We start from the raw sequence: 25,858 nt of genomic DNA on the forward strand, positions 1-25,858 counted from the left end.
TACCATAACAGGGTGAGGTTTGTGAGGCGTCTGAGTGTCAGATCCACCCACAGTCACCCTGGTGTTCAGATTATGGAATCTGGGGATATTTTCATACTGTGAATCCTAAAAATAAAAGCAGAACTCTGTAAAATGGGTAAATAAATACACTTGACATACATTTAGTGAACTGTACTTTACTGATGAACAATTTCATTAAAAGTGATAAGCAAATTATTAGTACACATTCAAGTCCATGTAACTTCATGACTAAGCAGCACAACACACACTAATCTATGGCTTCTGCATGCTGTGGGATGAAGTACAGTCGTTCTAGCAGCTTTAAAGGTAAAGAGCAGCTAAATTAAACATCTTGCAGTGTATCTTGCTTCTTCAAATTGAAACTAATTTTCCTAATATCACCACTTTTTTCTTGAATAAAGAAACCGACTTACATGTCCACCTGCATTATGTGTTGCTGTATAAGAAAGAATATATAAATAGATCATTATGTTGTAGTAAATGATGGTGTATATAAATACTGTACAGCCTAAACAAACACAGAATCTCCCAGGAATGGCATAATCAATCTCATAAAAATGCCATCAGCTAATGTCTGGTCTTTAACACTGAGCAAATATTTATCAATGACTGAAGATCTTCACACAAACCTCCACTCTGGTTATTTCCTCTGGAGTTTGTTCTTGGCCTGAATGACAGTAAAATGTAGACCAGATTATAGTGTCATACAGATTGAAGTGTTATTTCATATTACATGAGTGAGCAACAAGAAGACAAATTTACATAGACATATTTAATATTAAGAACACATACATTGATTTGATATCAAATTTTACTTCACCTTTATAAAAACAGCACTTTGAGTGTTAACAGGTATAATTATGAACAATTAAACAATTATGGTACTGACTTCATGTTCTATGCGTCGCTTACAAAAAATACATGTTTATAACTCATAGAAAAGAACTGTTACTAAATATCCATATATGAAATAAGTATATTTGAAATTAAGGGTCTAATTTACTTACATTTCTTTTACTTTCACAAAATAGAAAATCAAACCAGCAATTGCAGCAACAGCTAATAAAACTCCAATAACAATCCCAGCTATAGCTCCTGCAGACAGTGAATCTCCATCTCCTCCTTCATTCCCACTATCTATTAATAGATAAAAAATTGAAACCTGCAGATTATCTTTTAAGAACATGTCACCATAAGCAAGTCATTTTTTTAAATAACTTTTTTACATGACACACGAAAACCTCTTATAGTTAAGTGGAAACTCCAATACAGTTTAATTTTGGAGCCCACACTCCCTCTGAGAGCTTCCTAATTCATTGGTTGAACATTGGTCATGTGGCATATTTATCAATATAAATGATAAAATGTGTCTGCTGTTATTTCACCACTGCTTTATTTTTTTTTTCACTTGACACAAAAGATAAAATTCTGCTCTTTTCATTAATGTTGTTCATTATAATCCTCTTCTGTATTTTTTTTAGTAAATTCTCTTTTATATAGTGTTGTACAAAAATTATAGAAATATATTAAAGGTATGTTTGAAAGCCAATGTTGACATTTGAAATCACCAAAACAAACACGCCCCTAACCCAAATGGGTCCCACCCCTGAATTGATAGCTCCGCCCACACATACATACGTAACCCAGAAAACTATTGGAAAGAAATGTATCTTTATCATAGCTGAAGGGAGACTCGAATCTGTTTATATGTGGCCAACTTCCCGCTCCTTCAGTTCTCTCCAGCACTGGAAAGCTGATCCTATATTAACACGGGTCCTACATCTTGCCTTATCGTAAGCCTTTCTTCGCTTTCTTTCTTTGTTTTTATTCTTCATGCCAATGATAAAACCGCCTTCTGCTAATGTCACATATGCGCACTGAACACTCTCCGCCAATATTGACAAGACCCGCCCCTTTCTGCTCATTGGCTACACGTTTGTTTTGATTTTTGTTTAGTTTGTCGTCCCGACTCAGTTTTCTGAAGCGTTTCTCAAACAACAGAGACCCCACCTTTAAGTCACAAAAACAAATTCTATGTTTACTCAGAAGTAAAACATTACAAATTGTTTTACAAAGACAGGATTTCTGAATTAAGAATCTTAGATAATTCTGCAAAATCTATTAGCAAGTATATGAATGCAGTTCAAAATCATATATTGGAGCAGTTTTAATTCAGTCTACTGAATTCCTATAATCTAGTGTTTTGTTTTGAATTGACTGTAAAATGTTACGAAATGTATTTTAAGATGTTGTTCTAGATCGTGTAAGAAAATTATTTAGTGCTTTGTTTTTTTTTACTCACCAAGCACCAGCAGTGAGGTTTGACCAGTGAAAAGATTTATTACAGTGTCTACAGTCAGAAAATATATCCAGTATCATTCTCAGTCAGGCTCCTGAGCTCCAGAGATAATGTCAGGCTGACTCTCTCTCTCTCTCTTTGTATGATCGAAGAATAGTATTTGCACTCAATGTTCCAGAAAGAATATTTGTTGTATTAACCCTCCATCTGACTATGTAGTAAGGAGGATCAGGAATATGGATTGGGGAAATCACTACATTCTAGCGAACCACTTTATTAATACTCTGAGGTCATTTAAACATATGGCATATATGTTGACACAGTTTCTCTTGGCATATGCAATTTTATATAAACTATACAGCACTGTGAGTCTGTATTGCAAACATATCTTTCAATAACTAATCTATAACGCACATAGTACAGTGACATTAATGAGTTGAGACACTTCATGACTGTCAAAAAGTCGCATGATATGAAATAACTCACCATTAATCTTAATGGTGAGGCTGACTGGAAGACTCTTTTTTCTGCTGATGCTGTTGTATGCTTCACACTCGTATGGGCCTGTGTCACCTCTTATCACACTGGTAATGGTCAAATTTCTGTTGTTGTCTGTTAGCTGAACTCGTTCCCCTGCCGTTACCTCAGAGCTGGCATTCAGCCACATAAATGAAAGAGAGGAGCCGGATGCAGAGCAGATGAAACTCACAGTGTTGTTGAGTTCAACTTCGGTTAGACTTGGTATTATGGCAACGTTGGAGACTGGCACTGGGGATTAAAATGTAATACAGGACTCAGATACATTAAATTTTGCATAATATATCAACACTAATCTATAGTAAAAACAGTAATACAGTAATCACTAGAAACACTATTAGCCCTGTCAGTACCGTTAAGACTAAATATCAATGACCTACAATCAAGATAATACTGTAATCACTTTACTTACTCTATTAGTTAATATTATTTAAAATAATTATCACTTACTGTCTCAAGCAAAGCCCTACAAGAATTAGCACTTAATAACCTTCACATTTAAGAAGTTCTCTCAAGTTTTAATAAGGAAAATGGTCACTGAAAATTCGAAGACTTTTTCTAAACACATTTATTTTCATCCACCACTAGATTATATTTATATAATAATCACACACTTCTTTTATACTTGGTATTATGGCAACATAAGAGACTGGCACTGGGGATTAAAATGTTATACAGGACTCAGATGCATGACAGTTCACAATAGATTTCAACAAAAATCTATAATCAAAACAGTAATACAGTAATCACTAGAAACACTATTTGCCCTGTCAGTACAGTTAAGACTAAATATCAATGATCTACGATCAAGATAATACTGTAATCATTTTACTCTATTAGCTAATATGATTTAAAATAATTACTTCTTGTACTGTCAAGCAAAGCCCTACAAGTATTAGCATTTAATAAACTTCACATTCAAGAAGTACTCTCAAAAGCAGAAGACAGTCACTGAAAATTCGATTTTCTAAACACTGACTTATTTTCACCCCTCGCCACTAGATTATATTTATATAATAATCACACATGGAGTTATCAGAATGTTTAAACATGATTAATTTCCGCAAAGTGCAGATAGAAATTAAAATGATAGAAATAATGCTTTCAATTAAATGTTATTTCTACTACAATATAATATCTATAGTAATTCAGAGGGACATGTACAGCAGAAGCATTACTTTTAAGCCTAAGCCTAAAAGATTTTGTGTTATTGATAAGCTGATGCACTTTGTAAGGAGATAATTATTTAACAACTAAGGAAGGATTGCTCATTGTCTGTGCTTTGTAACATTCATCACAGAACTGGAACTGGGGTTTAAATTGCAGTACAGGGCTCAGACACACAACTTAATACACAAGGTTTCAACACAAATTAACTTTAAAAAAGATAAGGACAAATATAATAAAGATATATTTTAACTATACTTTTGTAGTAAAAAACTTAAAAAACAAAACAAAAAAAACAATAATAATTAGAATAATAAGTAAAATTGTACAATAATTCTTTATCTCTGAGATTAAGGAATAATCTCAAAACCAAGGAATTACCTAAATGGCTGAAAACACCACAGTTTCAATCACAAGTAAACAATTTTGTGTAATTTATACAGCAATTTACTAAAACTAATATATTATAAACTAGATTTATAAATTAATAATATTCAAATGGACATGATTTTATACTATTTAAAACTGCTGGTGGTTATTAAAATAAGGAAAGCCCTAACAATATACATACAATGGATCATTAACAAAGGATTTGGAATTAAGAATCTTAGATAATTCTGCAAAATCTAGTAGCAAGAATATGAACACAGTTCAAAATCATATATTGGAGCAGTTTTAATTCAGTCTACTGAATTCCTATAATCTACTGTTTTGTTTTGAATTGACTGTAAAATGTTACGAAACGTATTTTAAGATGTTGTTTTAGATCATGTAAGAAAATTATTTAGTGCTTTGTTTTTTTACTCACCAAGCACCAGCAGTGAGGTTTGACCAGTGAAAAGATTTATTACAGTGTCTACAGTCAGAAAATATATCCAGTATCATTCTCAGTCAGGCTCCTGAGCTCCAGAGATAATGTCAGGCTGACTCTCTCTCTCTCTCTTTGTATGATGGAAGAATAGTATTTGCACTCAATGTTCCAGAAAGAATATTTGTTGTATTAACCCTCCATCTGACTATGTAGTAAGGAGGATCAGGAATATGGATTGGGGAAATCACTACATTCTAGCGAACCACTTTATTAATACTCTGAGGTCATTTAAACATATGGCATATATGTTGACACAGTTTCTCTTGGCATATGCAATTTTATATAAACTATACAGCACTGTGAGTCTGTATTGCAAACATATCTTTCAATAACTAATCTATAACGCACAAAGTACAGTGACATTAATGAGTTGAGACACTTCATGACTGTCAAAAAGTCGCATGATATGAAATAACTCACCATTAATCTTAATGGTGAGGCTGACTGGGAGACTCTTTTTTCTGCTGATGCTGTTGTATGCTTCACACTCGTATGGGCCTGTGTCACCTCTTATCACACTGGTAATGGTCAAATTTCTGTTGTTGTCTGTTAGCTGAACTCGCTCCCCTGCTGTTACCTCAGAGCTGCCATTCAGCCAAATAAATGAGAGAGAGGAGCCGGATGCAGAGCAGATGACACTCACAGTGTTGTTGAGTTCAACTTCGGTTAGACTTGGTATTATGGCAACGTTGGAGACTGGCACTGGGGATTAAAATGTAATACAGGACTCAGATACATTCAATTTTGCATAATATATCAACACTAATCTATAATCAAAACAGTAATACAGTAATCACTAGAAACACTATTAGCCCTGTCAGTACCGTTAAGACTAAATATCAATGACCTACAATCAAGATAATACTGTAATCACTTTACTTACTCTATTAGTTAATATTATTTAAAATAATTATCACTTACTGTCTCAAGCAAAGCCCTACAAGAATTAGCACTTAATAACCTTCACATTTAAGAAGTTCTCTCAAGTTTTAATAAGGAAAATGGTCACTGAAAATTCGAAGACTTTTTCTAAACACATTTATTTTCATCCACCACTAGATTATATTTATATAATAATCACACACTTCTTTTATACTTGGTATTATGGCAACATAAGAGACTGGCACTGGGGATTAAAATGTTATACAGGACTCAGATGCATGACAGTTCACAATAGATTTCAACACAAATCTATAATCAAAACAGTAATACAGTAATCACTAGAAACACTATTTGCCCTGTCAGTACAGTTAAGACTAAATATCAATGATCTACGATCAAGATAATACTGTAATCACTTCACTCTATTAGCTAATATGATTTAAAATAATTACTTCTTGTACTGTCAAGCAAAGCCCTACAAGTATTAGCATTTAATAAACTTCACATTCAAGAAGTACTCTCAAAAGCAGAAGACAGTCACTGAAAATTCGATTTTCTAAACACTGACTTATTTTCACCCCTCGCCACTAGATTATATTTATATAATAATCACACATGGAGTTATCAGAATTTTTAAACATGATTAATTTCCGCAAAGTGCAGATAGAAATTAAAATTATAGAAATAATGCTTTCAATTAAATGTTATTTCTACTACAATATAATATCTATAGTAATTCAGAGGGACATGTACAGCAGAAGCATTACCTTTAAGCCTAAGCCTAAAAGATTTTGTAGAAATCTTTGGAAGACTTTGGTAGAAGTGAAAGTCACCTTTTAGAATATTACTCAAGTAAAAGTCTTAAAGTATCTGATATATACTGTACTTACAGTAAGTATGAAAAGTAATTTTCTGATATTTAATGTACTTAAGTATTTGAAGTAAAAGTAAAAAGTAAAATTTCAGTGATTTACGGTGGGCATAGGAGCAGGAGAGATTCTATGATTTCCTCTTTAGGGGTTTTAGCCCTCAGTGAGAATTTAAAACAAGAAGAGTTTTATATTATATATTATATGACTTCATAGTAAGCCAAAGGTTATGGTATTATTAAATGGCAAAAGTGGACACGAAAATTTTATGCATGTACTTCGTTACATTACAACACTGCTCCTTACATAATACTGTATAAAACATACTATTTTGAATAATAGTTAAATGTAACAGCTTTACTTCCTTGTGAGTGCAAAATATTGTATCAATCCATTTTCACTTTCTTTGTGAAGAGATTAATCTGTCAGTGTTTTTCAGGTTTACACATGTATTTACAATTTTTCTGTTGCCAACTACTACAGTTAAATAAACATTTTTGCTACCAAAATTTCAGCAACAATGAAAATTCTCCACATTTCCGGGGAGCTGCTTTGATTTGAATTTAATTTTGCTGCACGATTTCAATAACTAATCTATAACTCACCTAGTATAGTGACGCTGATGGGTAGAGACACAGAGTTTTGTAGGGTCTGTGTGTTATGGGCTATACAGGTGTAATTGCCACTGTGACTGATCTGAATGTTGGTCAGTTTGAGCTCTTGGCCCATTTCAACAAGCTCTGTTCCATTCACAGCCCAATGAAACTCAGCAGCAGGCCTGGACTCAGCTGAGCAGTTTAATGTGAGATTAGACCCAGAACTGTAGAAGGGTTCCTCTGGATCTGCTGCTGCAGCAACATTTTCAGGACCATCTGCAATGGAACAGTCCGTATTTAGTCGTCTTTAGAGCCATAATGGTCTTGTGGAGACCAGGTATATCATGCATGATTGTTGGATAAACCTCACACCGGTCAACAAGTCGCATGACATATCATGACTCACAGTAAATGGTGAGGCTGAATGGGAGACTCCTATTTCTGCTGATACTGTTGTTTGCTTCACACTCGTATGGGCCTGTGTCACCTCTCATCACACTGGTAATGGTCAGTTTGCTGTTGTTGTCTGTTAGCTGAACTCGCTCCCCTGCTGTTATCTCAGAGCTGCCATTCAGCCAAATAAATGAGAGATAGGAGCCGGACGGAGAACAGACGAAACTCACAGTGTTGTTTTCAACCAGCTCTGTTTGACTTGGCACTATGGTAACGCTGGAGACTGGAACTGGGAGTTAAATTGCAGTAAGGGGCTCAGACACACAACTTAACACTCAAGGTTTCAACACAAATTAACTGAAAAAAGGATAACAACAAAGATAATAAAGATATATTTTATATACTTTTACTATACTTTTGTAGTAAAAAACTTAAAAAAAAAAAAACACACAATAATAATTAGAATAATAAGTAAAATTATACAATAATTCTTTATTACTTTAATTAAGGAATACTCTCAAAACCAAGGAATTACCTAAATGGGTGAAAACACCACAGTTTCAATCACAATTAAACAATTTTGTGTAATTCATACAGCAATTTACTAAAACTAATATATTATAAACTAGATTTATAAATTAATAAGATTCAAATAGACATGATTTTTTATACTATTTAAAGCTGCTGGTGGTTTTTAAAATAAGGAAAGACCTTACAATTTACATACAATGGCTCATTAACAACGGATTTGGAATCAGAAACTAATAATGAACACACAACCCCCCACCCCCCACCCCCCAAAAAAGGCCCAAGTGCACTCAAAGTATTAATTTTTCTCACTGCTTGTAGCTCGGGATTTACAAGTTCAATTCCATTCTGCAAAGTGCAGATAGAAATTAAAATTATAGAAATAATGCTTTAAATTAAATGTTATTTCTACTACAATATAATATCTATAATTCAGAGGGACATGTACAGCAGAAGCATTACCTTTAAGCCTAAGCCTAAAAGATTTTGTGTTATTGATAAGCTGATGCACTTTGTAAGGAGATCATTATTTAACAACTAAGGAAGGATTGCTCATTGTCAGTGCTTTGTAACATTCATCACAGGAGTCTCTGGTTTTCATGGAAACATGACACACCCATAATGAATTATTTTCCTATAACAACATGCCACAACTCTGTTTACTCCTTACATAATACTGTATAAAACATACTACTTAAATACTACTCAATTTCTTTGTGAAGAGATTAATCTGTCAGTGTTTTTCAGGTTGCATGATTTCAATAACTAATCTATAACCCACCTAGTATATTGACGCTGATCGATTCAGACACAGAGTTTTGTAGGGTCTGTGTGTTATAGGCTATGCAGGTGTAATTGCCACTGTGACTGATCTGAATGTTGTTCAGTTTGAGCACTTGGCCCTTTTCAACAAGCTCTGTTTCATTCACAGCCCAATGAATCTCAGCAGCAGGCCTGGACTCAGCTGAGCAGTTTAATTTGAGATTAGACCCAGAAATGTAGAAAGGTTCCTCTAGATCTGCTGCCACAGCAACATTTTCAGGACCATCTGCAATGGAACAGTCCATATTTAGTCGTCTTTAGAGCCATCATGGTCTTATGGAGACCAGGTATATCATGCATGATTGTTGGATAAACCTCACGACTGTCAACAAGTCGCATGATATAACATGACTCACAGTAAATGGTGAGGCTGAATGGGAGACTCCTATTTCTGTTGATACTGTTGTATACTTCACACTCGTATGGGCCTGTGTCACCTCTCATCACACTGGTAATGGTCAGTTTGCTGTTGTTGTCTGTTAGCTGAACTCTCTCCCCTGCCGTTATCTCAGAGCTGCCATTCAGCCAAATAAATGAAATAGAGGAGCCGGACGCAGAACAGAGGAAACTCACAGTGCTGTTTTCAACCAGCTCTGTTTGACTTGGCACTATGGTAACGCTGGAGACTGGAACTGGAGTTTAAATTGCAGTACAGGGCTCAGACACACAACTTAACACTCAAGGTTTTTAACACAAATTAACTGAAAAAAGGATAAGGACAAAGGTAATAAAGATATATTTAAACTATACGTTTGTAGTAAAAAAACAAAAAACAATAATAAAAAAAACAATAAGAATTAGAATAATAAGTAAAATTACACAATAATTCTTTATCTCTGAAATTAAGGAATACTCTCAAAACCAAGGAATCACCTAAATGGCTGAAAACACCACAGTTTCAATCACAATTAAACAATTTTGTGTAATTCATACAGCAATTTGCTAAAACTAATATATTATAAACTAGATTTATAAATTAATAATATTCAAATGGACATGATTTTATACTATTTAAAACTGCTGGTGGTTATTAAAATAAGGAAAGCCCTAACAATATACATACAATGGATCATTAACAAAGGATTTGGAATCAGAAACTAATAATAATAATGAACACCCTCCACCCCCCACCCCAAAGGCCCAAGTGCACTCATAATATTAATTTTTCTCACTGCTTGTAGCTGGGGATTTACAAGTTCAATTCAATTCAATTTATTTGTATAGCGCTTTTAATTCACATTGTCTTAAAGCAGCTTTACAGAAGCATAGAAACAAGTTAAACCACAAATACACCAATATCCCTGTGTTGTGGATTAAAATAAGATTTTCACATAGGCTGCAGTCTCTGCTTAATAAACAAGCAGCACAACGTTGATATTTAATAATATAATACTAATATTAAGAGATATTTAAATTCACTAAAATATTCAGCTCAAACAATAGATATACAATAAATAATATAAACTCTTTAATAAACATTTCTTTGTAACATTTTAATGAATGTTTATATGAAGTCTCTTATAGAATCAGAGGCATTGTGAAGCACCAGTTTGTGAATAGAGCTTAATTGTACTGATGACTTTTTCACTGTTGTACAGAGCAGCAGCAGAGAAGCAAACACCTGAGCAGTAAAGTTTTACCTTGTATTTACAAAATAAGAAACTGTAAAACAATTGTGTTTAAAAGAAAAGTTTTTTTTTTTTACTCACCAAGTACCAGCAGTGAGGTGTGAGCAGTGTAAGTAGTTGTAGTGTCTACACTCAGTACATATTGTCCAGTATCACTCTCAGTCAGGCTCCTGAGCTCCAGAGCTAAAGATGTGGTGTTAAAACTGAGTCTGTCTTTGTACGGTGGCAGTATATCAACTCCATTCGGTGGTCCAGTAAGAATGACTACTGTATTAAAGTTCCATCTGACAAAGCTGTGAGGAGGATGAGGAATACGTTTTGGGGTAATTACTACATTCTCTCCAACTGTTTTATTTATACTCTCAGGTAATTCCAACACTTGGCCAAAGCCTCGACCTGTGTGAATAAACAAATATATACGTTTAGCTTTCGTTTAGTCCTCTCTTTTTTTTTGTCTGCGTTCTGTCAGAAATCACAGGAATAAAAACAGACCCAAATGTAAGGATATAAAATAAAAACAGATTTCATTAACAAAGACACAAAATAAGTAAATAAGTAAATAAATACACGAAACCAAAACACTGAGCGCAGAGGAAATAAATCCACATAATAATGAACCCAATAACAAAGAGGTGAGTGAGACAAGACACGTGACAGAAAACACTGCCGGAACGCCCCCTAACGGTCGAGCAGAGAATGTCCATGCAGGAGTCCTGACAGGGAATTAAATAATAAAGCTGTATTTACAGTAAAGTTTCACTAAGATTATTAACTGTAGATTTTGGAGAGAGAGAGAGAGAGAGAGAGAGAGAGAGAGAGAGAGAGAGAGAGAGAGTCACCTGAACATGTCAGTAGCAGAAGCAGACTGCAGCACACAGTGTGTAAATCCATCAGGAGAGATCCGGAGCTCCACCACTGCTACTCAATAATCGTCACTAAAGAGAGATCTGTAGTGAATAATCACTTCAGGCTTCAGTGGATAAAATAGTGTTATGTTCAGTTTCCGCCTTTGTAACTGTATAACTAGCCATAGAGTGTCATACTCTGTGACCTTTGAACAAAACTTTGTTCATGCAAATTCTCTTCAGATGTCAAACCCATTTATTTTGTTATAGCAATATAAGATGTTCACCTCAGTTAATATCTGAAAGATCATTTCTGAATTTGTCAGTTATGAGCTACCGACACTGATCAGACAGCGCCCTCTACTGGTCAAATACAGTTTCACACAGTCACAATATCATGCATTCAGTGTCAGAAAAGAGCAAAAAACATCTGTAGAAAAAAGTTAAAATAAATTACACAGATGATTTTTCTATTCACAAATGTGTCACACTGACAAGCAAAACTTTCACTGTACTCTTTTTATTTTATTCTCTACTAAAGACAGTTAAATGATATTACATTATTATGTTTATGTAAGATGAGGGTCATGTATACATTTTCTGTTCAATAGAAATCACTATAAAATCACTAAACAGAGAACAAAACAGACTGTCAGATTAATGATAATTTCCATATTTACACAAATCACAATATAAATATTTCATTTATCTATATCTCTTATGAATTACAGGAAAAATGATAAAAGCTTTAAATTCAGATGCATCAGATGTATATCTATCTATCAGAAAGCAGATCAGTAACCTTTTAAACAATATTATTCACACTAATGTTTCTCTCTCGTTACAGGACAGGATAAACACTATACATAGTGTATAGAACAGCTTACAAGAGCAAACATAAAGTGAAATATAAAATGCATAGGCTTTGACTGCCTATATTTATTTTAATCATTCATACAGAATTTTGTTTTTAATCTAAATCATAATGTTTTTTTAATCTAAATCATAATGTTTTTTGAAGTGTGAAATTTTACTTTTAGCTTTAGGAGCTTGCTTTTGTCCATGTTTAACCATATATTCACTTCCTCTTTCTCTTCCTCTTCGTTTTTCTCAGAATAGTTGATATCTGTCCTCTGGTGAATTAGGGAAGGTGTTTTGGACATGGCCAACAGGAACAGGACCCCAAGGAAGGATTAGATGAAGAGATTATCTCCTCTCATACAGCCGAAGAGTGCACTTTTGTCTGGTTAATTAAAACTCCAGTCACAAAAGAATGTTCACTCAGTCAACATACAATGCACCCACACACCTATGTGCCGTGATCCACCATCTTGGTACTGTATGTGCAAGTCTGTATTGTTTTCAAAGTATGTGCAATACATGCAATAACTAGGTAATATTTGCAATAACAATATCTGCAATAAACAAAACTGTGAAATGATACAGTATGTGAAATAACTAAAATTTTGTGTGTGCAACAATCTGTCAGGTGAGAAGGCCTGAGGTGTGAGGAGGCTCAGCCCTAAAGGTCTTTGGTGTGGTTGAGGAGTTCAACCATAGGAATTCTTAATATTTAATACTACAGCAAATCTTAGAACTAAAGCATTGAAATAATTCTATACAACTGAATGCTTCCAACTTTGTAACAACAGATTCTAGAAAGATGTCAAACAAACTTTTTTTTTGGCCATATACAGTATAATATACTGTATGTACAATAGAGGCTGATGGGAAATGTTTTTTGGGTTTTTTTGTATTTTATGTGTACAACATGTTAACTGTTATCTATGTGGTTGTTGTGAGGAAATGCTAGGATGTATACATTGCCATAAATATCGGATTTATAAATTGCCAATAATATAGGGTGCATACATTGCCTGCCAAATCAGGTCTGGATGATTCATACATTGGTTATTTTCAAATAAAATGCTGCTGTACCTTTTAGTTGTTGTTTTTTTTTACAGGATACAATTTCTTAGATTAACACATTTTCGGGTAAAATAGAATTGTGTGTTCCAGTTGTATTTGATATTTTTTGCACCCGTTTTTGTATTTGCCAGTTATGCCCAATAGTCTTTGCTTATGCTCTGCAATCTCTGATCTTCCAATGCTCTCTACTGGCCAAAGGTGGGTTTACACAGTCTTAATATCATGTTATTGGGCTAATAAATGCATGCAGAAAATTCACTGTCAGTGTCATCAGGCTGGTGGCTAAACACCAAATACAGCACACAAAAGGTATTGCTTTTTATTTTCCACACTGGAATATGCATGGAAATATGTACAAATATACAGAACTGTGCAAACATTTTTGGCTCCCTAATTTATAATAGGAGGTCATTTTACATGTTAATGTTATAATATTATATCTTCTGTATTCTCAGGTCACTAGTGAAAATTTTTTTTTTCCCCAAAGCAAATTAGATGTTAAAATTTTTATAGGTAAGTAAAGTAAGTAATGTATTCTGTTATGTAACAGACCACTGGAAGAAAAAACAACACTGAAGGCTGTCAGGCTGCCAACTCCCTAAATATATAAAACTGCATATATTTGACCTCTTTATACTAATGCATATTATAGGCTACCATGTTAATATTGAATTTATTCTGTTTATTGCAGTTTACTGTTCTATATAGAAGTTTTTTGGGTGGTGCAAAAAAAAGTCTGCTGAACAGCATTTCTACAATTTATAAACACAGATTTTCTCTAAAACATTGTTAAACTTAATGATTTAATGAAATTTTAGCTGTGGGTTTTACCACCATTTTACTAGAATGCTTTACAAAATAACCAAGACACTGTCATCAAAATAAAAGAACATTAACCATTGTAGCACAAAAGATTATGACTACAATTTTAAAGTTTCTGCTGTCAACATTTATTATGTTTTGAATGACTTCAGCATATTTGTGGCTGCAGGACATCACTAGTTTCACGTATAGAATGTCTAATAACATTCAACATCCTAGAAGAATTCTAGCATACTACATAAAACCCTTAACCATTTTTTTTAGTTTCTCTTCAACAGATATTTCCACAAAAGTACTAAAAAATATTGACATATTTAATATATCAATGACTCCTAAAATTCAATACAAGTACTTTTAATAACAACAATATAATCATATTAATATGTCAAAGGTCAGTCGGAAAAGACCCAAATGCAGAGACACCTGGTAGAGGAGAAATGATCCGATTTATTGAGCAACAAAAGAGAAAAACAATCTTGGGTGGTGCTTACGGTTGGCCCAGCGGGCATAGCTCCGGGACGACTTGAGAAGAATGGCATGTGCCTTTCTCCAGGTGCTCAAACAGCGTTTGACCAGGGCAAGAGACGATGGGACAGATGCCTCCAGGTCCTCAGAAGTAAATAAAATTAATTAAAATAAATAAAGCAAATTAAAAAGTTGACAGAGCCATGGAAAACAAAGGTAGGGAGTTGTAATCATAAACAAACCACATTAATTTTGTTGACCACGATTCATGATTCTCCGAGCACAAGATTCGGGGACCGGTCTTCAATACTTGATTGAAATTGTCAGTTTGGCCATTAGTTTGAGGGTGGAAACCAGATGATAGACTGACCATAGCTCCCAGGAGTTGGCAGAAATCCTTCCAAAAGTTAGATGAATATTGGGGGCAGTAAACATGGGGCAGTCTCATTGGAAGTAGGGATCTTGCAAAGGGGAAGAATATGGCCCAACAAGCCAGAAGATTAGAGGACTGGCTTTTAAGGGTAGCATCTCCATCTTCATGAGAATACAGTTAGAGTATAGAATAGAGTTTGTACATGGACTGTGTAGCAGCTGAACAAAATTAAAAATAAGTCCTTGAATTAATACATTTTATTTTTCAGCATAAATCCTCACACTTCCCGGTTCGCAATGCTCACTTCCACTTCGGTGGCCATCTTGAATTTTCACTTTCGGAGCGGTGAAAATTTTGTGTCACCAGGCACCTACAGTATACTAGGATGCAGCCTACACATATTTCTTTGCAAGATGGTCTTCTAAGGCTGCCTTTGTTCCTGTCCCTGCTCTGCCTGGTTTGACCCTGCCTGTTTTTCTAGTTGCCGTTTACAGATTAGTGACGGTTCTTTTACTTTTTACAGTCTAGCCTAATCTTGTTATATAGTGTTAACATTAATTATAAAGCACTGCAATACAAACATTATGCCAAGCCATGACTTGATTGGGGAGGTGAAGAGTAGTATTGGTGTCACCAAGATGAGGATGGCTACTCTTTTGAATCTGGTTCCCCTTAAGTTTTGTTTATCATGTAATCACAGAGAGGTATGTTGTTGTTGATGATGTTGTTGAGAGCACTTTTTTAATATAAGCAAGTTTCTCTTTAAAGTTTAGCCATAGATTTAAAGATATTTGAACTGATGACTTTGATTTGTTTATGTTTTATCAAGTTGCTTTAAAATGACAAACTGCTTTCATTTTCTTCCTCATTTTTCTAACATTTTCATTTACAGTACTTCTTAATAGGAATAGGTAGCTGGATTTATTATTATTAATTTATTAAGAAAAATACATAGCAAAGAAACAAAGCAGAGACATGCATACTGTATATACACACATGATATAATGCATAACCAAGATAAAACATGACAAAAGCTTAACAGGGAAACAGAAAAGAAAAAATAGAGGTTTGAGGAATCTGTAGTCATGTAATGAGTTGAAACTAGCAGTCAGATGACACTAATCCCACAAAGTTCCTCCACTCTTTCTGTATTAACTATTACTAATGAATGGATGCTGGATTGAGGAAGTGTGGCTGATTTTCCTAAAAAAATTAGTGTTTCAGTGAACGGGGTAAGGATAAATGAGGGAGAGAAAAGAGCACTGGAAAGTGACTACATTGTGCTACAGAGCCTGGACCAGCCACCAGGTATGTCAGCAGTAACCACGGCAGCTACAGCTCTCTGTAAGTACTTATAAGGATCTGCTTAATGCTGGATTTACCATGAACAAAAATTTTTTGAAATTTTATGAAACTAAATGGTATAGACTGATTAAATAAAAAACTTTGAGGGGAATAACTACAGTTTCACATCAGTATGTTTTAATAGGAACATACATTTGGACTTTTTTTCAGTCAGACAGTCTCTTGGTTGTCCTTGGCCAATACAAGCAGCTGTGGAGTCCAGACCTTCTGAAGGTCTGTCTACACAAGACTAGGTTCTAACAGCATTTGTATTGCTCTTGTTCCTGTACTCACTCTGTGAAGTCTGCATTTTCCTTCTCAAGTTTGGCCACATCTTTACCAAGTGTAGAAGCTGTGCACTTGAAGTCTTAGATCTTTTATATTGAATTATTTTTGTATTGTTCTGTTTAGCTGCACCCTTTATTATTACAAGGAAACTGTAATAATTCTAATGAAATTGGAATGAGTTTGTAACTGAAATAACAGAGTTTTAACCATTCTAATTTATAACCTTTAAAACTTTTTGTATAAGATGTATTGAAAAATCCACAGAATTTTAAACAGGAAAATTAGACACATATGTCTAATAAATGATTTTACAGAATATATCTTTACAGAATATATATTGTCTTATACAGAATATATATTGTCAAAACAAGTGAAAGTTTTCTGCTTTAAATAAAGAAATCAAAACAACAAAATGGAACGCAAGGTAAAAAAGATCACTGACCTTTCATAAAATATTCAAGGGTATTTCTTATCACAGGCTATGTAAAGGCCCGATAAACAACAATATAAATAACCTTAAGTTATTAATAATAACTTAAGGTGAAAAGTTAAATGTACTAATCCTAAGTACAATTAATTAGAATGAATAAAGAAGTAATGCAATTTATTTCCTTATAAAATTACTACACATCTCTCAGATCTGTCATATGTACAGACTTTGACAGCTTCTATTCATGCTATAATCATTCATAAAGATATTTAACAAATCATTATGTTTTTTCTCTCCTTTACACAAATCAAAACAAATATTCACTGTCACTTCCTCTTCCCAGAGCTGGTGACATTTGTGCTCTTTAATCTCTATAACAGAAAATGCAGGGTGTTGATCACACAATAATGTCTTTCTTCCTGAACTGGGTTTAAAAAAACATTATACAAAATAATCATTGCAGCAAAAGTGTTTAAAACTGAATTAGAATTACAGGACTCAAAAATAAATGTAAAACATTAAAATGTTTCAAATCCTAGACTAGAAGAGCTAAATGCTGGTGCAGGAGGAAATTGATTTTTCTGAAAAGACCATAAGCATCACCGATAAGGAAAAAGAGGAGGTCAAAGAGCACTAAGCAGTAAACATTCAGGTGGAATTTGACAGAGTTTTATGAATATAAAAATACATTAATAAATATAGCGTTCAGCGTCAGTTCAGGCAGGCCACATACTGTAGTCAAGCTCGGCTATCAACTGATGTCAATTTCTATCCCCGCCCATCAGCTGATCTGAATCCTAAGCGCGCTATTGGTCCCTTTCAAACAAGGTGGCCTATTTAAATGCTTTTTTCAGTCTTTCTGCTTGGCTGTTTCCTCGGCATTGCTGCAACCCACCTCCTCCCCTAGCTCCTCCTTGAAACTTTGTGTTTAACTTAATCAGTGTCATTCTGTTGTCACTTATGCAGATACTCCAACTGGTCAGAGACCAAGAGCCACATTTTTTACTGTGTTACCGCAAAGAGCCACATCATACACATGGGCACACATGATCATCACCTTTTTTCCCCCTGCCATTTTGAGAGTGAACTTGACACAAATTGTTTACTCAAATGGTCTTGCTCCTACTGGGAAATTTTGAGGTATTTTCATCCCACTCACATGCGCGTTTGACGAAAATACCGTATTGAACTCAAGCGAAGCGAACACGCACAATAAAAAGTCAAAAATACAAACTTCTACAGGTATATGAATGTAAGATCCGCATGCGGATCGGGAGGCGCGGGTTGGCCACCCCTGTCGTGGACGACCACCCCGACGATAGTGGTGAACAGGGTGAAGAAGATAACGTTATACACCAGTGGCCGTATTTGCAAGAAATGTTTCCGTACATTAGAATGACAGATTCTTCCTACCGAATGAAGTGCTTACTTTTACTTCAAATACTTAAGTACATTAAATATCAGAAAATTACTTTTGATACTTAAGTACAGTATATATCAGATACTGTACTTTAAGACTTTTTGTTGAGTAATATTCTAAAAGGTGACTTTCACTTCAACCAAAGTCTTTTTCTAGTACGATACTTGTACTTTTACTCAAGTATTCCTTTCTAGTACTTTTACAACACTGCCTAAACATCAGCAAGGTTCACTCACACTACAAACAGGACTGTGTTATAGCAAAATGAGTTCTTGTGAACAATAACTGTTGTTATAACTTAGGCATGAAATGCATGAAGTGCCTATAACCTTCTTAGCCATTACAAGAGGAAGTATTTGATGAAACATTAACTAAAACTGTTTTTATTTTTTTAAATAAAAATAGGCTTTGATATTCCAGGAGTGGCAATATTTAGAGTTACAAACATTTCACTGATTGTCTCAATACACTTAACTACACTTATTCAGGGCTGTCTGTCTGCCGCTGTATTGAATGGTAACAAGCTCTATCTGATGTGTGATCTTTAGGATTTATTTAATTTAAGAGAGAAATAAAAATCACAATACATTTGGTAATACAATGTCTGAAATGTCTGTTACTCCATATCAATTTCTTGTTTAATTTCTATCACTTCAACATCACACTCGCAGTTGTAGTGAATATCAGCACAGCTGTGATTACTTGCAGAACTCAACCTCATGCCTACAACCAAATCACAGCCGTGCTGATGTTCAATATAACAGAACTCTTGCTTGTGCAATATTTCTTAAATATCATTTGTTGCATGAGTTATTCTGGAGTTCACTTCAGTGCTATGAGAATTTCTCCAATCTACTATTTTGATGAATCTTGTCCTAAATATAATTGAAGTAAAGCTACTGTACATACCTCATAATCTACGAGGAGTGCATGATTTCTGCATGTCAGGGGTTTTCATATATTACCTAGATAGTTAGTAATAAATACATTCAATAAGCTGTACTGGACATCACAAAATGTCAGAATAGCAATAGTTAAATGTATCACAATGGGAATAGAATTTAATTAATAATGGTGTGCAAATCAAATAAATATACTGTTTACCTCATCAGGGTGAGGTGTGTGACGCATCACAGGGTCCTTATTTTGGGAACTGAACATATTTTCATAGAATGTATCCTAAAAATAAAAGAACACACGCCATAAAATAGATAAATAATTACATTTATGACATTTAGTGAACTTTGTGTTTACTGATGATTAAGTTTTCAGCTAATTATTAGTACACATTTGAGTCAATGTAAGTTCATGACTTTAAGCAGCATGACACAGACTAATCTATGGCTTGTACATGCTAAGGAAGGAAGTACAGTCGGCCCAGCAGCTTTAAACGTAAAGAGCATCTAAATTCAATATCTTACAGTGTAGCAATAGTGTAATAGCAATAATGTACAAATCGACTGTTTACCGTAACAGGGTGAGGTGTGTGAGGCGTCTGAGTGTCAGATCCACCCACAGTCACCCCGGTGTTCGGATTATGGAATCTGAGGATATTTTCATAGTTTGAATCCTAGAAAATAAATCGGGACTCTGTAAAATGGGTAAATACATTTATGCCATATATTAAGTGAACTGTACTTTACTGATGAACAATTTCATTAAAAGCAATAAGATAATTATTAGTACAGATACAAGTCCATGTAACTTCATGACTAAGCAGAACATCGCACACTAATCTATGGCTTCTACAGTACATGCTGTGGGAGGAAGTACAGTCGTACTTTAAAGGTAAAGAGCATCTAAATTAAATATCTTGCAGTGTATCTTGCTTCTTCATATTTCCACATTTTCCTAATATCACCACTTTTTTCTTGAATAAAGAAACTGACTTACATGTCCACCTGCATTATGTGTTGCTGTATAAGAAAGAATATATAAATAAATCATTATGTTGTAGTAAATGATGGTGTATATAAATACTGTACAGCCTAAACAAACACAGAATCTCCCAGGAATGGCATAATCATAATATCATAACAATGCCATTAGCTAAATGTATGGTCTTTAATACTGAGCAAATATTTATCAATGACTGAAGATCTTCACACAAACCTTCACTCTGGTTATTTCCTCTGGAGTTTGTTCTTGGCCTGAATGACAGTAAAATATAGACCAGATTATAGACTCATACAGATTGAAGTGTTATTTCACTTTACATAGACATTTTTTATTATAACTTATTAATTAATATTTGATTTCAAATTTACTTCACCTTTATGAAAATAACACTGAGTCTTAACAGTTAATTATGAACAATAAAACAGTTATTATGATTCTGACTTTTTTCAAATTAATACATGTTTATAACCCATGTAGAAAAAAACTATGTTATTAAATACCCATATATGAATTAACAAGTATATTAGAAATCAAGGGTCTAATTTACTTACATTTCTTTTACTTTTACAAAATAGAAAATCAAACCAGCAATTGCAGCAACACCTAATAAAACTCCAATAACAATCCCAGCTATAGCTCCGGCAGACAGTGAATCTCCATGTCCTCCTTCACTCCCACTATCTATTAAAAGATAAAAAATAGAAACCTGCAGATCATCTTTTAAGAACCTGTCACCATTGAGTAAGTCTCGCAACTTTTTTACATGACACATGAAAACCTCATATGTTCTGAATAAGTGAAAACTCCAACAGTATTTGTATAGCCCACACTCCCTCTGACACAAGAGCTTCCTAATTCATTTCCTTACTTACCCTCTAATTACATACCTCTGTATTATAGCAAATTCATTTTCCTCTATCAGCTGAAAAATATGACATGAATAATAACCAAAATATATTGTACTGTATAATTTTTAATAGTGTCATACGGTTACTAAGAAGCCAAAATATATACAGTACAAACACCTAGAAAAACACCCATGCAACTGCAATAGTTAAAGTGATTACATTAATCTGATGAAAAAAAGGTGTCATTGTTAGTGTCTACAGATAATACTGCAATAACCAGCATGACTTGCACTTAGTAACCCAAGAGATTAAATGTCTCAGCTATAATTATAACTATATTAATATATTAATATGAACATTGGATATGAGGTTTATTTATCAATATAAATGATAAAATGTGTCTGCTGTTGTCTTACCACTGCTTTATTTTTAAACCATATTCACTTTTGACACGAAAGATAAAATTTGCTCTTTCCATTAATGTTCTCCATTATAATCCTCTTCTGTACTTTTTTATTAAGTTCTCTCTTATATAGTGTTGTACAAATGTCATAGTAATATATTAAGTCACAAACACAGATTATATGTTTACTCAAAGGTAAAACACTACAAAGTTTTAAAAAGACAGGATTTCTGAATTAAGAATCTTAGAGATAAATCTGCAAAATCCAATATCAAGAATATGAAAGTAGTATAAAAAGATATATTGGAGCAATTTTAAATTAGTCTACTGAATTCCTATAATCTACTGGGGTTTTTTTTTTTTAGATTTGACTGTAAAATGTTAGAAGTTTTGAAGTATTTTAATGTTACAGAAGCTTTATATATCTCTGACACTCTGATAGACATTGTTTGAAATCATGCAAGAAAATTTAGTGTTTTTTTTTTTTTTTTTTACACACCAAGCACCAGCATTGAGGTTTGACCAGTGAAAAGATTTATAACACTGTCTACAGTCAGAAAATATAGTCCAGTATCATTCTCAGTCAGGCTCCTGAGCTCCAGACATAATGTAGTGGTGTTCAGGCTGACTCTCTCTTTGTCTGATGTATATTAATTGCACTCAATGTTCCAGAAAGAATATTTGTTGTATTAACCCTCCATCTGACTATGTAGTGAGGAGGTAATTTAAACTCTTTGCATATGTAATTTTAAATAAACTATACAGCATTGTGAGTCTGTATTGTAAACATATCTGTCACCATTTTAGAAATGATCGTTTTAAAACCTGAATTTCTTAAAGATAGTTTTCATAAGTATAGTGATAAGCTCAAGGAGATAATTATTTAACAACTAAGGAAGGATTGCTCATTGTCACTGCTTTGAAAAACATTCATCACAGGAAACTGTGGTTTTCACTGAGACGTGACCAGTGTTGGGCAGTAACACGTTACTAGTAACTAGTTACCGTAACGCAGTTACTTTTGACAGTAACTAATACTCTAACGCATTACTATTTTAAATAAAGTAACTCTGTTACCGTTACCATATGGTGCGTTTGTCCGTTACTTATATTAATTCATTTTAACTGAAGTGTAGCCTACAGCCTAACCTGTTTACAGCAGCAACGCATAGTAGGATCGATGGATGCCATCCTGTAAACACGAAGACGCCACACTGTAAGCGTGTTTTCGTTTATTCATGTATGTGAGGCAGTAATGGCGAGTCAAGGCGAGAGCAAGACGAGTTTCTCAAAGTGGAAATATGCTCATTATTTCACTTTAGTTGAGCATAAAGACAAAAATTTTAGTCAAATGTAAGCTGTGTCTTTCTGGTTATAAGGTCCTATCTACAGTGATAAACAGCAACTCCAATCTGGAGGTAGAAACTACATGTCTCGACGAAGCTAGAAGTTAACCCGGTGTCGGTGGACGCACTCGAAGTGACTCAAGCCCCACCAGCCAAACAACAGCGACTAGAAAACCGGACTGTTAACCAGGGACAGATCAACAAACAGTTTTGTGTTTGTATAGACCATAATGCATAAAATGGCATTAATGGGAACATTAAAGAACGTTCTTTAAAAAAGTAACTAAAAAGTTACTTTTAACAGTTACTTTTTGGTGTAAGTAATCAACAAAGTAATGGAGTTACTTTTTGAATGAAGTAACTACTAACTGTAACTAGTTACTATTTCTTAGTAACTAGCACAACACTAGACGTGACAAAAACCATGATGAATTATTTTCCTATAACAGCATGCCACAACTCTTTTTCTCCTTACATCATACTGAATTAAAACACTATTAAAAATACTTCACTGTTGCACTGAGCAGCAGCAGAGAAGCCAACACATGAGCAGTAAAGTTTTACCTTGTATTTACAAAATAAGAAACTGTAAAACAATTGTTTAAAAGAAAAGTTTTGATTACTCACCAAGCACCAGCAGTGAGGTCCGACCAATGGAAGTATATATAGGATATATAGAAGTGTTTACAAGTCTACAATATGTAGGAGTGTCTACAGTCAGTTCATATTGTCCAGTATCACTCTCAGTCAGGCTCCTGAGCTCCAGAGCTAAAGATGTGGTGTTCAGACTGACTCTGTCTTTGTACGGTGGCAGTATAGTAATTCCATTCGGTGGTCCAGAAAGAATGATTGATGCATTAACCTTCCATCTGACTAATTGGTGAGGAGGTTCAGGAAGACGTTTTGAGGTAATCACTACATTCTCCCCAACTGTTTTATTTATACTCTCAGGCAATTCCAACACTTGGCCAAAGCCTCGACCTGTTTGAATAAACAAATAGGCCTACGTTTAGCTTTGTTTAGTCCTCATTTATTTCTCTGCGTTCTGTCAGAATTCACAGGAATAAAAGCAGACCCAAATGCAGGGATACAAAATAAAAACATTTTATCAACAAAGACACAAAAAATAAGTACACGAAACAGAAACTAAAACACTGACCGCAGAAGAAATAAATACATATAATAATGAATCCAATAACAAAGAGGTGAGTGAGACAAGACACGTGACAGATAGCACTGCCGGAACGCCCCCTAACGGCCGAGCAGAGAATGTCCATGCAGGAGTCCTGACAGGGAATTAAATAATAAAGCAGTATTTACAGTAACCGGGGCGGTTCTAGGATTTCATCTTTAGGGGGTTTAGCCCTCAGTGAGAATTCAAAACAAGAAGCGTTTTATATTATATATTATATGACTACACAGTAAGCCAAAAGTTATGGTATTATTTAAAATGGCAAAAGTGGACACCAAAATTTTATGCATGATGTAATGATGCCAGTCTTGAATCAAATCAGTTCATGTATGTGTACATTCTCTACAAACAGTGTGTCCAATGAATGCAGTCATTAATAAAAAAAAATATTCAAAAGACAAATAACAAATCAATAAATATTATTTTTATTTAGTATTGTATGGATTGTTTGCATTAATATTTTGTTTGTGCTTTCAACTTTCAACTTTCAAATAGTGAAATTTTACTGCTTTTGATTGCCGTCTTTGCGGCTTTCCGCCGATTAACGTTACTCCAGCTCTGACTGTGCGTGCATGTGCTTGTCCGTTCTAATAAAGCAGACAGCTGATGACGCACTTTTGAAAGACTACAACGCACGCGCGTAAAAGCAAAGTAAAAAACAATTCGCTCTTGGATCAAACTGATACATGTACTGCATTTTAAAATAATTTTTATTTTTTAAAAGTAAAAATTATACTTATAGTTTTAGGGGGGCTGAGATCCCAGACAGCGGGGCTTAAGCAACCTTAAAAAAGGTCTATAACCTGACAGTAAGGTTTCACTTAGATTATTAACTGTAGATTTTGTTTTTGACCAGAAAAAAACATCAAGCTTTTGGGTGAAATTATATTATTATAAGCAGATACATTACAATAATTACATTAAATTAATGAGATGAAAATACAACAAAAACTTCTTTAGGAATAGATCCTGTGATGATTATTACATTTTTACAATACATTTTTATTGTTAAAAAAAAACAAAAATGTTACATTTGTGACCTTATGAGAGAGAGAGAGAGAGAGAGAGAGAGAGAGAGAGAGAGAGAGAGAGAGAGAGAGAGAGTCACCTGAACATGTCAGTAGCAGAAGCAGACTGCAGCACACAGTGTGTAAATCCATCAGGAGAGATCCGGAGCTCCACCACTGCTACTCAATAATCGTCTCTAAAGAGAGATCTGTACTGAATAATCACTTCAGGCTTCAGTGGATAAAATAGTGTTATGTTCAGTTTCCGCCTTTGTAACTCTATAGTTAGCGATAGTGTGTCATACTCTGTGTCCTTTATACCAAAATTTGTTTATGTTAATTCTCTTCCCTGATTCTCAAACCCATATACTGTATGTTGTTATAGCAATATAAGATTTTCAACTCAGTTAGTATCTGATACATCATTTCTGAATTTGTCAGTTATGAGCTACCGACACTGATCAGACAGTGCCCTCTACTGGCCAAATACAGCTTTACACGGCCACAATATCATGCAGTCACAATCAGAGGTGGCAAAAGTACACACATCCTTTACTCAAGTAGAAGTACAGAGATACTCATTTTTTTAAAAGACTCCAGTAAAAGTAGAAGTAGTGACTACACTCTTTTACTC

At 34.2% G+C, this 25,858-nt stretch overlaps 2 protein-coding genes across 10 annotated transcripts in view; both read right to left on the reverse strand.

The window, feature by feature from the left end:
- The window catches only part of LOC113643449 (carcinoembryonic antigen-related cell adhesion molecule 20-like), a 28,634-nt gene extending 16,934 nt beyond the window's left edge, over positions 1–11,700 (reverse strand). For 5 of the 9 annotated variants that reach the window (XR_007140091.1, XM_047810920.1, XM_047810918.1 and 2 more), the window contains exons 1-10: positions 11,453–11,693; positions 10,695–11,009; positions 9,342–9,617; positions 7,252–7,518; positions 5,316–5,597; positions 2,807–3,088; positions 1,029–1,158; positions 651–688; positions 435–457; positions 4–105 (exon numbers count right to left, since the gene is read on the reverse strand). Coding sequence is in view for 8 of the 9 variants with exons in the window: in XM_047810920.1 (XP_047666876.1) it covers positions 4–105; positions 435–457; positions 651–688; positions 1,029–1,158; positions 2,807–3,088; positions 5,316–5,597; positions 7,252–7,518; positions 9,342–9,617; positions 10,695–11,009; positions 11,453–11,504 (1,767 nt within the window). In the remaining variant the exon portion in view is untranslated. Of the gene's footprint in view, positions 1–3; positions 106–434; positions 458–650; positions 689–1,028; positions 1,159–2,806; positions 3,089–5,315; positions 5,598–7,251; positions 7,519–7,648; positions 7,807–8,944; positions 9,212–9,341; positions 9,618–10,694; positions 11,010–11,452 lie in introns of those variants that run through there. The other 4 variants (XM_047810917.1, XM_047810921.1, XM_047810922.1 and 1 more) reach the window with 4 other exon arrangements.
- A 4,295-nt stretch (positions 11,701–15,995) lies between these two features.
- LOC125140833 (carcinoembryonic antigen-related cell adhesion molecule 1-like) lies at positions 15,996–25,590 on the reverse strand. Its single transcript, XM_047810936.1, has 9 exons — positions 25,326–25,590; positions 23,653–24,006; positions 20,980–21,109; positions 20,642–20,679; positions 20,423–20,445; positions 19,998–20,099; positions 19,634–19,708; positions 19,439–19,494; positions 15,996–17,480 (listed from the first exon to the last, which is right to left on the reverse strand). The coding sequence occupies exons 1-8, from the start codon at positions 25,375–25,377 to the stop codon at positions 19,474–19,476; spliced, it is 795 nt and encodes a 264-aa protein (XP_047666892.1). The 5' UTR covers positions 25,378–25,590; the 3' UTR covers positions 15,996–17,480; positions 19,439–19,473.
- Positions 25,591–25,858: the final 268 nt, after the last annotated feature.

The sequence above is a fragment of the Tachysurus fulvidraco genome, chromosome 3 (genome assembly GCF_022655615.1).
Source record: "Tachysurus fulvidraco isolate hzauxx_2018 chromosome 3, HZAU_PFXX_2.0, whole genome shotgun sequence".
Taxonomy (NCBI): domain Eukaryota; kingdom Metazoa; phylum Chordata; class Actinopteri; order Siluriformes; family Bagridae; genus Tachysurus; species Tachysurus fulvidraco.